The 14390-nt window shown below is 39.2% G+C and overlaps 1 protein-coding gene across 6 annotated transcripts; it reads right to left on the bottom strand.

Annotated features, from left to right (window-relative positions):
- Positions 1 to 757: 757 nt before the first annotated feature.
- On the bottom strand, positions 758 to 14388 carry MED20 (mediator complex subunit 20). Of its 6 annotated transcripts, XM_031964864.1 has the most exons (5): positions 14215 to 14388; positions 12898 to 13052; positions 5113 to 5366; positions 4893 to 4949; positions 1343 to 1431 (listed from the first exon to the last, which is right to left on the bottom strand). In XM_031964864.1, exons 1-4 carry the CDS (start codon positions 14226 to 14228, stop codon positions 4917 to 4919), a joined length of 456 nt encoding a protein of 151 aa, XP_031820724.1. In that variant the 5' UTR covers positions 14229 to 14388; the 3' UTR covers positions 1343 to 1431; positions 4893 to 4916. The 6 variants fall into 6 exon arrangements, with proteins under 6 accessions (XP_012404503.1, XP_003769104.1, XP_031820723.1 ...); XM_012549049.3 differs by lacking the exon at positions 4893 to 4949 and having other exon boundaries at positions 758 to 1431; positions 12887 to 13052; positions 14215 to 14387; XM_003769056.4 differs by lacking the exon at positions 4893 to 4949 and having other exon boundaries at positions 758 to 1431; positions 14215 to 14387.
- Positions 14389 to 14390: the final 2 nt, after the last annotated feature.

Below are 14390 nucleotides of genomic sequence, written 5' to 3'. Positions count from 1 at the left end.
AAACTTTTTTCCTTAAACTGAAATCGGTCTTCTTGACATTCCTTCTATCTCTCGTTTCTAATTTTATTTTCTGAAATCAAGCAAAACAAGTATAATCCATGTGTCTTCTACATTTTAGCCTTTCAAATCCTGAAGACAATTATCACATTCCCCCTAAATCTTGTCTTCTCCAAGCTAAGCTGTCTGCAGTACTCTCTAATGTATCCAACTCTGGCCTGGGAATTAGTGGGGACCCTGGTAGTTTGCAAGTTTCCCATGGACTAGTTACAGATGAGAAGATGAAAGAAGAGAAAGGAATAAAAATATAGGCTGTACTCAGACCATCTGAAGGTGAAAAGGTGGGGGAAAGATGAGGAAAATCCCTTTATTTATCCACATAAATTTTAAGCCAAGATAAATTAAGAAGATACTTAGTTTTGATGTTAGCATAAAGGAGGCCAGATTCATTTCCCAGTCATTAGAATGAAGCTATAAAGGAAGTGATTTATGAAATAGCTCAGGTGCCCCTGCCTATCATCTCATAGGCACACAAAGTCTGCAAAGGAAACCTGCAAAACAGCTGCCAAGAACAAACACTGCTGGGGACAACTTCCAAGCCCCAAGGGGAAGAGAGTAAAGGCAAATCAGCAAACACCCCAGGCTAGCCAATTCATCAATCACTTCAGCAAAACTCACAAGAACACAAACAAGAATACTGTGAGGATACTAAGACTCCCATACCCATCTCCATGACAGAAACCCAGCCATATCCTTAGACTAAAGGAACATGCTTTTATTATAGAATGATCAGAACATAAAAACAGCCCATCCAAATGGGCCAAGGCCACAGTAATCAGGAAGCTGATGGCAGCTGCAAAGCAAGGTTACTACCCCTTGGCCTGTCTTCCTGAAAGATGAGGGAAAAGCTCCAATTTCTCCATCTTTTACCCCCAAAATAGGTCAAGAGCAACAAGGCTCATCTTAAGACCACTTTTACATGGGTGTGGGGGAAGAGGATGTGTGTGTGTGTCTGCGCACGTGCACACATGCTCTCAAGCGTGTGTGTGCTGGTGAAGGGAGTGCAAAGCCCCATAGAAGCCACAGTTGTAAGTTCAGAGGAAGACAAGAAGCCTGGCCTTTCTGTTCTGAGTTCCAGGGGTCAGGAGCTGGGATGAACCACCTTCATCTCCTGTGGAGTAACCTGGCAACACCAATCACTCTGCAGCTCCCCAAACACTAACGGATCCCAGCCACAGGCACCTGCTGCTGTTTTCGAATCTTGTTGAAGAGTTCCATATATTGGGCCATGGTGTCAGCAGGACCGTATACACCGTCGTGTCTATTCCCAAACACTGCTGGTGCCCCTGGATTGTGGCTGCCCAGGAAACTCTGCAGGAACTCCAAGAGCAGATTCCAGCAGTCACTAGCCACCACACAAGGGCCATACTCCACCTAGGGGCCAAAAGGACATGTGATTGAGAATAATTTGATTCAATCAAGTACCTAATACACACAAGCCCTAAGATCATGGGATTAGAGCTAAAAAGGACCTTTAATATCATCTAACCCAACTCTCCAAGTAACGAGAAGGAAAGACACACTCAGAGTTGAATGGACTTGCCCACAATTATAGAGATGAGATCTGAATCCATGTTCTATGTCTGAACTGACTACATTCATCAGTTCCCTCTCTATGCTAGGGATACAAGCAAGATATGATACTGATAGTCTTACACTACTCACAGCAACCATCTCACTTCAGGCTGTCACGTATTGTCTGAATTATTAAAGGCAATTCCTACCTATTTTGTGTTTCTATTCCTATTCCTACTTTGGATTCTAGCTTTGTCTCTCCCCTCTCCATACCATCAGAATGGCCATTCATTAAAGCACTTGGCACAGTGCCTGGTACACAGGAGGTACTACATAAATTCCCTTCTGTTCTCCCTTTTAAAGCAGAGATCTCAGCATCTCCTTGTCCTGCTCAAGAATATTCCAGTAGCCTTGCTTTGCCACTAGGACAAAATATAAATTCATCCAACACTGGCCTAACTTTCTGAAGAGTGCTAAACATTATTTTCCTTCAAGTACTTTACATCCCAACTAAACTAGCTATTTGTTGTTCCCTATACACAACATTCCATCTTCTATCCATACTCAGTTTGCAAAGGCTGTTCCATGCCTGACATGTGCTTCTTCCTTCCTCTACTTTAAGTAATTTCCAGTTTTCTTCTAAGTTCAGTTTAAGTTCCACTTCCAGCAGGAAGCCTAGCTTGATCCTTTGTTGCTAAAGCCCTCCAGAAATTACTTTGTATATATCTTGTAGTCAATAATAATTGTTGTAACAAAGCTAGCATTTATATAGTATTTGAAAACTGGTAAAGTGCTATGCAAATATTAATTATTCTTTTTATGCTCATAATAACCTGGGAGGGTAGGTGCTATTATCCTCATTTTACAAATGAAGAAACTGAAGTTGAGAAAAGTTAAGAGACTTGCCCAGGATCATACAACTTGTGCCTGACGAAGAATCTGAACTCTTGAGATTTCCTGACTAACAAGTTCAGGATTCAGGATTCTATACACTGTGCCTCAAGTTAATTTTTATTGTATATGTTCCTTGAGAGCAGGAATTATTTCGTTTTTTGTATTTGTATTCCAATAAGTAAGGCACTGCCTTGTACAATGTAGGTACTTAACAAATATTTGTTTAAGGACTGGTTGGATGAATGAATAAAAAGAAAAAGAAAATCAGGCAAAGTGCTATGAGAAATAAGACAAGGAAGAGAATAAGCTGAATCAATGGAAAGACTTCATGGAGGAAGTAGTACCTAAATTAGATTTATGAGAAAGGAGAACTCAACAGAAAGCTTGAGACTTTGAAAGGTAGGCTGAAGCCACACTTTAGACAGTTCTACATACTAGAATTAGGAGCTGATATTTTATGGAGCAGCAAAGAGTGATCATTCAAAGTTTTTGAAAAGAGATATTTATGCTCATTATAGGAAGGTTACTCAAGGAAAAGCCCATACGTCTCCTGGCATCTTCCCAAAGCATCAAACGCAATATTAAATAAACATTAGGCATTCAGCAAATATTTTTGGAAAGACTGACAATTATAGTTTAGGCATCTTCTAAACCATACAAACCTCCTTCCTGCTTCTCTGCTAATTCTACAACAGGACTTTTTTCTGGATAATCAGTCCTCCAGACTTACCCTGAGGACCAAAAGACAAGGCTGAATTTCCTGCTGCATGATCTAAGAAGTAGATTAACTGCTAATGCAAAGAATGAAAATTCCTGTGATACTTAGAACAATGACAAACGCATAAGAAGCTATGGAGTTAACATAAAAGCCACAGCATGCACAAGTAGTAGTTGTGAATCTCCTTTTCTCAGGCAATAACACCACTCCCAAATTACATCAAAATTCCACCTACGTGTGGACCCTAATATACTCTTTCTCAAGTAGAAAATATTCAGTAGTAGTAGTAGTAGTAGCAGCCTAAAGTTGATCACTATGCTTAAATGACATAGACTGAAGAGAAGTTGAGGTAATTAAGGCGTCTGAGACCCTTAAAGAGAACATATTTGAAGAACAAAAGGTGGGGAAGACTACAAATGAGGTCTTGAACTTAGCAAGAGTGATATAGAGTTCAGGCTATAGCAACAACAAGGATCTTAAGAGATTAGAAAGTTTTAAAGGAAAAGGTGAAGTTGTTAAGTGAAGGTAAAAGAAAAAGGGGCTAGAAATGCAGATTATGTCAATCAAAAATAGCACTATTTTTTCACCTAACATATTTATAATGTATTTACTAAAGCTGTCTATATTGCTGTCTTCTCCCCTTTCTGGATTGTGTGCTCCATGGGAATGGTGGCAATTTTTATCTAAAATGTGTATCTGACTTAGCTTCTTACACAAAATACTTCTTAATATTTGTTAAAACATTTGAAAGACATCACAATCTAGATTAAATGCAATTATCAATTTTGTTTCATGGTATCTTGCCTAAACAGATTTCTCTCTTCCTCTCAGAGGAAAGGTAGGAAAGAACAGGTTAAGAATGCTATATTCTACTTGAGAAGTTATTGCTTTATCAGTTAGTTTTCCTCAACTGTTTAAAAAAAATCCAGTATTTTTTGGATGCCAACAGGAAGGTAAAGTTAACAAAAGTTTCTACCACTCCCACCAGCACCCCTCAGCACTAATAAATACACTTTCTACACAACAATTGTTAACTACCAGTTTGTACAGAGGAATAACATATTCTAAACCCTTGCAGTATTTTTCTTCATGTACAAAATGTAAAGAATAATAGCACCTACCTCACAAAGCTATGAGGATCAAATTAAATATTATATGTAGTATTATATAAATCATTAATTACCATCATCATTGGCTAATACAAATCCTTATTACCTTCCCAAATCTGCTATCTCCTTCCATTCCTTGGCTAACTAATTTTTCTCAGACCTAATGAGAACAAGGTTAACAGTTGGAGAAATACAGCTTCATTTTCCACATTTATGGGTAATAGAGAGGAAAAGGCATGTCCTCGAACTATGGTTTCATAGAGAGAGAGAAAACTATGAATGTGAAAATATAAAACTGGGGATAATATAGACATAATTTGTCTGATGAGCAATCCCTAGGTCTCGTAACTAACATTTGTCAGATGGTAGGATTTGAATCAGGTCTTTCTTGATTTCAAGGCATGGTTCTATATTCTATCTCCCTCTCTTCCACATAATTCCTTTCCCTAGGATATCCAGCATTCCTAAGAATTACTGCCTCTTAAGCAAATAAAAACAGGTAGCTAGGAAAATAATGGGGCAGGAATCTGGCACACACAAGTAGAAAGGTGGATGTAATTAAGAACACAAAGAGTTCCAATGTTCCTTCTACTACTTACACACTGTATGTATGATCTCAGCAGTTATTTTCCTTTTAGGGGCTTGATTTTCCTCATCTATAAAAAGAGGAGTTTGAACTAAATATTGTCTAAAATTCTTTGCAGCTCAAACATTCTAAGCTTACCATTTATTCTCACTTGCAAGATTTAGTAGTTTTCCAAATTTTTTGTGGGGTATCCCCTCCAGGTTTTCCCTAACCCCATTTTCCCAAAGACTCACCTCCACAGAGATGCCTCTAGCGCTGGGTCCCATGGTGACAGTGCCCACTTTCACCAGGAAGTCACAGTACTGGTATCGAGTGCCACGGGTCTCAATCTTGTTGGCTTTGGCATTTTGGAAAAAGCCCTTGAGCTTCACCATGAGAACGTCAAAGTTTGCGTCGGCAATGAGGCAGGGGCCATTCTCAAAGAGGGCAAAGCAGCTTAGAGGGTATTCTGAGTTGTGCATCACATACATCAGCTTCCCAGCCTGGCCTACAAAGGAGTAAAGGCCCAATTCATTACCAAATCCAAAACAATGTAGAATTCAGGGGCATAAGGTGAGAAAGTTGCACTAGAAAAGACCTTGGGGTCCTTTCCAAGGGAAAAGTTGAGTGCTGTTGGGAAAAGGATAGTCTAGGCATTTACCCAGCAGCAGCACGTCAAACCTATAGTATTTGCAAGGAAAGGGATGAAAGGATGGAAAGATAAAGAAGCAATAACAATTTTAGCCCTAAATACTGCCCAGAAATGCCAAGCCAGCTTTTTGTAAAGAACCTAGACCAACATATATGTTCCAATGGGATCTGTCATCATCTTTCATGGAAAGTTGTCTTCACAAGTGAGAAGCAAAAAGTTTAGATGCTAAGATATAAGACAACACTTCTGAGTTCCCAAACCAGTTTAGTCACATCATCCTAACCAGTCTGACCCCCCTTCATCTACACAGAAGGGTACAGTGGGGTATAATAAAAGGAATGGCAAAATTAAATGAAATCCACCCCAAATGGCTCTCCATAACTGGACCTCAAACCAGTACCATATCAGTATAAATATAAGTCATATCTCTTCCCAAAATCTTAGGACCAAAAGGATAAAAAAAAAAAAAAAAAAAAAAAAACAACCATGATCATAGCTGTAGAATTAGAAAGGACCTCAGAGATCATTTAGTTTAATTCTCTCATTTAACAGAGAAGAAAACTGAGGCTAGGGAGATTATAAGTTCAAGAGCACACAGGTTTAAGCATCAAATTGGGATGTGAAGTCAAGACTCCAAAGTTGATGTTCTTTCTACTCTCTTATTACTTCCTTTGATGTGCATAAAACTTAAATGCAGATTATAATGTAAGTCTTAGTTAATTTTCAGCATATGTCAATAATAGCAGAGACAAAGCTCCAACAAGTTCAAAATAGGGTCCAAGGAACAGACTAGTTGATTTGGTGCAGAGAGGCTCAAGCCTCCCATTGCTACCCCAAATGAGGCCCCAGGAAATTAATTCTTTCACTGTGATGATCTATATATGTAGAGAGTAAAAAGAGAAAAAAGAGAGAAAAGATCAAATCACAAAGAGTAATGAAAGATGCCTGGCCAGAGATGGATTTTACCTAACAAATGGTAATTAACAGTATGTGTGCCAAAACCAATGCAACCAAGATTAGAAGGTAAACAGAAAATTGGGAAACAGTTTTTGCAGTCAGTTTGATAAAGACTTCATTTCAGAAATATATAGGGAACTCAGTCAAATTTATAAGGACACAAGTCATTCCTCAATTGATAAGTGGTCAAAGGATATAAATAGGCAGATTTCAGATGAAGAAATTAAAACTAGCTATAATCATATAAAACACTACCAAGCAGACAAAGGGTCTGCAGTTTTATAGTCCTTTGGGTTCCATATAGCACTTGTGAATAGTTGGATCAGTTCACATGTCCACCGACAATACATTAGTGTTCCAATTTTTGCACATCTTCTCCAACATTTTTCATTTTCCTTTCTGTCATCTTAGCCAATTTGACAGCTTTGATGTGGTACCCTTTGATCAAGCAACACCACTACTATGTCTATATTCAGAGAGATCATAAAAAAGGGAAAAGGATCCACATGTACAAAAATATTTATGGCAGTTCTTTTTGTGGTGACAAAAAATTAAAAATTGAGGAGATGCCCCTCAATTGGAGAAAGGCTTAACAAATTTCAGAACATAAATGTAATGGAATACTATTGTGCTTTAAGCTATGAGGAGTAAGCAGATTTCAGAAAAACCTTAAAAAGATTTATGTGAACTGAGGCAGAGTGGAATAGAACACTGTACACAGGAACAGCAATATTGTATGATGACCAATTATGATAGGCTTAACTATTCTCAGTAATACAATGATCCAAGACAATTCCAAAAGACTCATGATGGAAAAAGCTATCCATCTCCAGCGAAAGAACTATGGAATCTGAATATAGACTCAAGCATACTATTTTCACTTTGTTTTTTTCTTCCTCATGGTTTTCCCCTGATGTTCTGATTTTTCTTTCACATGACTAATATAGAAATATACTAAACACGATTGTACATGTAACCTATTCAGAATTCTTACTGTATTGGGGAACAGGGAAGGGAGGGAGAAAAATTTGGAACTCAAAATTTTACAAACATGAATGTGAATCGGCAACAGCAAGATTATACAATGATCAATACTGATGGACATGGCTCTTGTCAATAATGAAGTGATTCAGACTAGTTCCAATGGTCTTGTAATGAAGAAGAAACCCATCTGTACCCAGAGAGACGACAGTGGGAACTGAATGTGGACCACAATACAGTATTTTCACTCTTTTTGTTGTTGTTTGCTTGTATTTTGTTTTCTTTCTCATTTTTTTTTCCTTTTTGATTTGAGTTTTCTGGAGCATCATGGTATTTGTGGAAATATGTATAGAGGAACTGCACATGTTCAACTTATACTGGATCACTTGCTGTTGGGGGGGGGAGGGAAGGGGAAAGGGGAGGAGATTAGAACACAGGATTTTATAGGGGTGAATGTTGAAAATCATCCATGTATATAATTTGAAAATGAAAAGCTTTAATTTTAAAAAATTTAAGTAAATAAAAATTATAGAAAAAAGTTAATGTGATTTTAAATCACATGTAAAAATTACAGGTAATTGGAAAAAATAAAATACTATTACATAGAGAAGAAAGAATGTTTGCCAAATTTCTTGCAAATCTAATCAAAGAGGCTTTAAAATTAAAAAAGGAAGGAAGAGGGAGAAGACTATTAAATCAGCATAAAAAGCTACAAAGAATTAGCAGTTAAAACATTCAATTTCACAAGAGACAAAATCCAAGAAAGCAGCAAATAGTAAAGCTCACAGCATCCCATACACACAAAAAAAATTTTGTTTAAACACAATGGCCCAAAGTTTAGAGATGAAGTAGGTTTAGTGATTGTAAAGCATGGAGGCAAATTTGACCTCAAAGGTATCAGTGAGACTTGCTGAAATGAAACTCTTGGCTCTAAGTTGGGATGGGTAAAACTTATTCAAAAGAAACAACAAAAGGGTAAAAGAAAATGAAGAAAAGGAAATGCATATTATATTAAGAAGGCATACTCATATGATAAAGTCCAAATTCAGAGAGGAAAAGTCTGAACAGATTCATCCAAGAGTGTGGGTGAAGGTCAAAAGAGGAAGAAATAATAGTGATTTTTTTAACACTGGAGTAAACAAAAACCACTGGGACAGAAAGAGGAAATAAATGAAGATCTTGGGAAAGATCACAAGCTTGATACAGAGGCATGATATAATAGTTATATGGACTTAAAATTATCCAAGATATCTGCTAGAATTCTTTCTCTTTAATGAAAATACCAAGTGGCTAATAACTTCTTAACTTGCTTTTAGTCATAATTTTATCCTTCAAAAATGTGAAGGACATAACAAAGTGTTATGGGCCAGAACTCTGTACTCTCTTACAAGGTGTTAAGTCAGTGGAATTGATGACACAATGGTTATCTAGTTTAGCATGGTAATTAATAGTTCTCTAGTTCAGTACATGTACTTAATACTTAATATAGTATGATAAAGTAATTATAATAGAGTATATAACAGCCAACAACAGTAACTGAGATTAGTAATAAATACAATCTTCTATCCCCCATTACTACAAAGAAAATAAGACTGATACAATGTAATGTTCTCAGTTGGTTTTCTGGAGGTCTTGGGATCAACCTTCCTTTCAGTAATCACCAGAATAGCCAGGTGTTAAAGTCCAAAGTCCAAATTCTTTATTGTCTCTTTGCCTGGGGCTCAGGTAGCTTCTTGAGAGCCCTCAGACCAGCCTTGATCTCAGTGGGGGAAGTGCAGGAGGCCTGCCACCATGGTGGTGTGAGATGAAATGAATGAATCTGTTTCCTTGGCTCAAAGAGCTTGAGCTCTGGCCTCCTTGTCTTCTCTGGCTCTGACCCTGGCTGAGTTTGTCCCAGCTTATATGCTCTATTCTAATTACATTATCATAGGTGTGAATCTTGCAGAATAGGTGTCAATCTTGTGGAACTATTAAGTACTAAGTACATGTTCTGAACTATAGAACTATAATTCACCATGCTAAACTAGATAACTATTGTCTTTATCAATTCCACTGAGTTACAACCTTGTAAGAATCCTTGTTTTAAGTACAGAGTACTGGCCCATAACAACAAAGGAAAATCCTATTATGGATTTGGTTCTTAACAAAAGAGAAGAACTGATTGCTAAAACAGAAAGGATGTATCCTGGGGAGGAAGTGATACCCTCATCCCAGAGTTTGTGATAGAGATGGAGAGGAAGTCTTCACACAGTCTGGCATACACTCTAGGGACCTGGAGATTTCAAAGGATTCAGCAAAAATATGTAAGATCCCATGGACAAAAATGCTCCAGTGGAAGTCAGCTCAAGAGGAATGGTACAGGTTCAAGAATGAAATTGTAAAGACACAAAGGGGAACAATTCCAATGACAAGAAAAAACCTCCCTGTCTTATATTTTTGGAACTGACTTATTTTAAACTCAATTTTAAGACTTGCCATTTACCTTTTTGAATTTAACTTCTTCCTAATGGTCTACCTATGAAGATTCTTTTAGATCCTTTTACTCTGTAATCCATTGAGTTAGCTATCCCTCTCAGATTTCTTTTACCTGAAAAATCTGATTACCGTACCATTTATTCCTTTACACAAGTCATTAATAAAAAAAAAAAAAAAATTAATTAGCAAGGGGTCAAACACTGATCCCTGTGACACTCCACAAGATAATTGGGACTGCCTATCTAAATAGTCATTTAAGAAGTTTAGCCTCACACCCAACAAACAGGTCAAGATGACAAAAAAAGAAAAGAATCAAATGGTACAGGAGCTTCAGAAGACCTGCATAATAACAATATTGGTAGAATTGTAAGTTACTCAAACAATTTCTGGAAAATAATTTAAAGTTAAGCAAAAAAGTTGTTGGCACTAAAAATGTGCAGCTAAGCTTTAAAAAGAGCTTAAAAACAAAGTTTCACATACTCTAAAATAGTCACAGCAGTATTTTTTGTAATAGCAAAGAATGAGAAACAAAATAGATACCAATAGACAAACTATGGTACATAATATCAGAATATTATACAATAAGAAATGAAAAATACCAAGAATTGAGAGAAGCATGGGAAAACTTGTCAGAACTGATAAAGACAACTAGAAATTCATTTTCACTTTTCGCTCAGCCCCAAATAATATATATATATATATTATAATATATGTTATATTATAAAATATAAACAAGATTAACAACGAAAACAGAAAAACAAACAAAATACATGAAACTAGAGGCAGCTAGGTGGCACAATAGAGCACCAGCCCTGAAGTCAGGAGGACACAAGTTCAAATTTGGTCTCAGACACTTAATCCTTCCTAGTAGTATGACCCTAGGTAGTCACTTAACCCCAACTGCCTCAGAAAAAAACAAACAAAAAACCCCGTGAAACTAAATACTATATAAATTATACTGAGTAAGCTTGGCCCTTAAACATAGCTTCCTCCCCTCTTTGTATAACTAGGAGACTGTGGGCATGCACTATTTCACATAAAATGATTGGTGAGAATGCTGATTACTTTTGCTGAACTGTTTCTTTAAAAAAATTTTTCTTTTACAAGGAATGGCTTGCTAAGCTAGGAGAGTTGGTAAGGTTATAATTAAAAATTAAAGTAGTATTAAATGAGACAAAAACAAATAAGCTTTAAAAATATTTTAAATGTCTAGGTTTTTGCCTCACCAGTTAGATTATAAACATCTTTTAAAAATACTCTTTTACATATGTAATATAACACTTTTCCTCAAAGACCTTTCACATCTATAATATCATTTGATCTCCAAAATAACCCTTTAAACAGTAGCTGACAAAACAGAGATTTGTCAAAAGTTCACAAAACAAGTTAATAGAGAAAGGACTACAATCTGAGGCCCTCCAACTCCTCCCTACCAGTCTGTGATTTATTTATTTATTTATTTTTTATCATTTCGACTTCTTTTATATTTTAATCCAAAGCATTAGTATAGAGTTTCCCTCCCACGTGTATGGAGACAAAAACAACAAAGTATTAGGCTTCAGAAGTGGTTAAAGTGGTAGTATAGGGAGGTCCAATACAGGACATTCTTTGAGGAAAACAATACACACACATACATACATACATACATACACACACACATATGAAAGATTTCTTCTTACTTTTCAATCTCTTCAGTGGGTGTTTGTGGGGAGCTGGCACTAATCTACAGCCACATAAGGCCAACCTTGAATAGGTTGAAATCTCCAAATCACATCATACCAAAGACTTCCTGAATAGGAATCTCCTAATCACATCCTAACTTTGAATAGGCAGATATCTAGGCATCCCCTAATCGCATCATAGAGCTTCCTGCCACCAGAAACATCTGAGCAGCTCATCCTTGGGTGGGATACCAACCCTTTGTCTAGGACCCCCACCCTGTACTGTGTTTGAACAAACCCTGCCTTCTTTTCTACTGCTATATATATCTGTACTATTGCACCCATTAAAAGGAGGCTTGATCAGAATGATTTGACTTGCCTCCATTTTGCGAGTCCCCTCTCTCTTGCCCTTATCTCTTTTCTTCCAGGGTCCACACACTCTGCCTTGCGGGCCGAGGCAGGTGTTGGAATCTTTACAAACTGTTAAGCCGTTGGAGTTGATAGAGATAATAATTATCTAATTTGGCATGGTTCAATATCAGATTGATTTGATCTTAGAAAGAGATATTTTGGGCCATAACTTGAAACAAGGTACTAAGTACAACTGATAGAATCGATGCTTGTGTTCACACCTTTAGAGAACTCATAAGTATCCAAGTACTCAATGGAGTTCACACGTTTGGGAGATTTCAGGGCTTAGTATGAGATGTCCGAATTCACACCTCCCTAGAAGTTCTTAGGGCCAGAGAGCACTCTGGGAGATAACCCAGAATTCCTCTCTCTCCAGAAGGAGTAGTTAACCTTTGGGAGATCATATATACACAAGAAGCTTTTAGAGCTGGAAAGAGTTATTTGGGAACATTCCCAGGGGTCGGAGAGGAACACTCTGCGAGGAAGCCCACAAGCCCTATCTTCGAGGCAAGAGATTCATTGTATCTTCTACCTTGGTGCTGGCTGGAGTTGGAAGGACAAACCTTTGGGTTTGGAGACATTCAGGTGGAGCTCTTAGAACCAAGCGGAGAGATAGGCCTCTGAGCTAACCAGGCTATATTGAAGGTCACAATAAAAGATCTAATAAAAGATCTGAACTTTTTTCACCTGGCTGTGTTTTGGAAAAAGAACACCACAAGTGGGGGGGAAAAAAACAACCTGAGTGTCAGGAGTTCAGAAATACTAATGAATAGCCTTGAGCTGAAAATTATCTGAGCCAGAAAGATGTCTTAAGAACACCAGGATCTGGAGCATCTATTAAGGTTCATCTATTAAGGAACATCTAAGCAAGGTTCCAGCTGTCTTACTTACCACACACTGACCTTGGCTGCCCATGGTAGAGGCTGCTGTGTGATAGGTCTCACAGTCCACGCAGAAAGTCCCCTGCTTCTCCGCCCCTAGCAGTTCCAACTTCCTGGTCAGGAGCTCCACGGTCTGCTGGACACTCTTACCCTCAGCCACAGGCATCTGAGACACACTAGAAGGGTAGTGATGAGCCTTCAGGGTCCACATAAACGTGAACAGGGTCCCCAAGCTTCTCATTCAACAAAGGAAGCTGCAAGTCCCAGGTCCCAACCCAGCCAGACTCCCATCCCTACCAGGAGATCAACAGTTGGTGTGTGACTTTGGGCCCAAATGAAAACTCTTCAGCGGGTAGAAAAGAAGATAAAGAGATTGAGGGGTCAGACTGAGAGGATCAGGGGCAAATCCCGAATTATCCCACCGCAGCAGGTATCTTTTGTTTCCCGCTTTTCACCTAGTTCCCTTAGCTCTCATACACTTCCCCTCACCATGCCAGCTCCTAGAAGATTGCTGCTTGAACTGTGGCGTCTACTAGATAGCAAGTACCGACTTGAAAAGTACCAACAGTAACTCTAGAAAGCTCTCAGGTACGGAGCCAAAATAGCGGAGAACTTATCTGACGCTTTTCCTCGGTCAAGAAGAATTTACTAAATGTTACGTGTGGGTCACTGCGCTAATCACTGGAGACAAAAGGAAACGTAGGGTTGGCAAAGACCCTTCAGCTCCAGCTGTGGAAAGCCAGGCACCGTCCGCCTTTTCTCCTCCTACGGTGAGTCTTCTAGGGCCTCCTTCAGAAGCACCCTCCCTCCCGTCCCTATCAGTGTCGGAGATAGATAATGCTCCTTCCTGCACTCCGAGGAAGCCGGTCATCGAGAGCTAAATTCAGTGCCCGTCCTAGTACACGCAGCTCCACCGCCGTGTAACTGGCAGAAGGCCAGGGCAGGGAAGAAGAACGGCGGAAAGCCGACCGCTTAGCGAGGCCCAAAGCCACCTTCCCATTAAAAAGGAATTAGATTTAACGTCTCCCAGAAGCTCTAAAATCTATAACGTTAAAAAAAAAAATCTACAAAACCCCCTCGTAAACGCAGCCCTCACCAGGTGCCAACCCAACCCCCCCCCGGGGGGAGGGGCTGAGAGCTGATGGAGGGAAGTGCCCTCCACTCTCCCAAACCCGGGCATCTCACCCCGACCCACCCCACCAAGGCCTGGGGGAAATGGGAAGGGCCTAGGCGAGGACGCTACGCCTTCTCAGTCCTCCTCGGTGGTCCAAAAGAACTTGCGACTTCTCCCGGCCCAAAAGAACCCTCCCCCTCCACGTGGACCACTCGCGTCCCTACCAGGTCACCCCCATGCTGTCGGGCCACACGGGAGGGTGTGTTCGAGAAATCCGACGCCGCCGCCTCGCCTCTCCCTCCGCTTTCCCCGCAGGAAGACCCACTTCCAGGCCTAGAGGGGAAGAACGGAAGAGTTGGGGAGAGAGAAGGGGGTGGGGTAAAGGAGGAAAGAAAGGAAT

This window comes from Sarcophilus harrisii, chromosome 4, assembly GCF_902635505.1.
Source record: "Sarcophilus harrisii chromosome 4, mSarHar1.11, whole genome shotgun sequence".
Classification (NCBI taxonomy): Eukaryota; Metazoa; Chordata; class Mammalia; order Dasyuromorphia; family Dasyuridae; genus Sarcophilus; species Sarcophilus harrisii.
The sequence above is the reverse complement of the archived record's forward strand: the minus strand, read 5'-3'. Positions and strand labels throughout refer to the sequence as shown.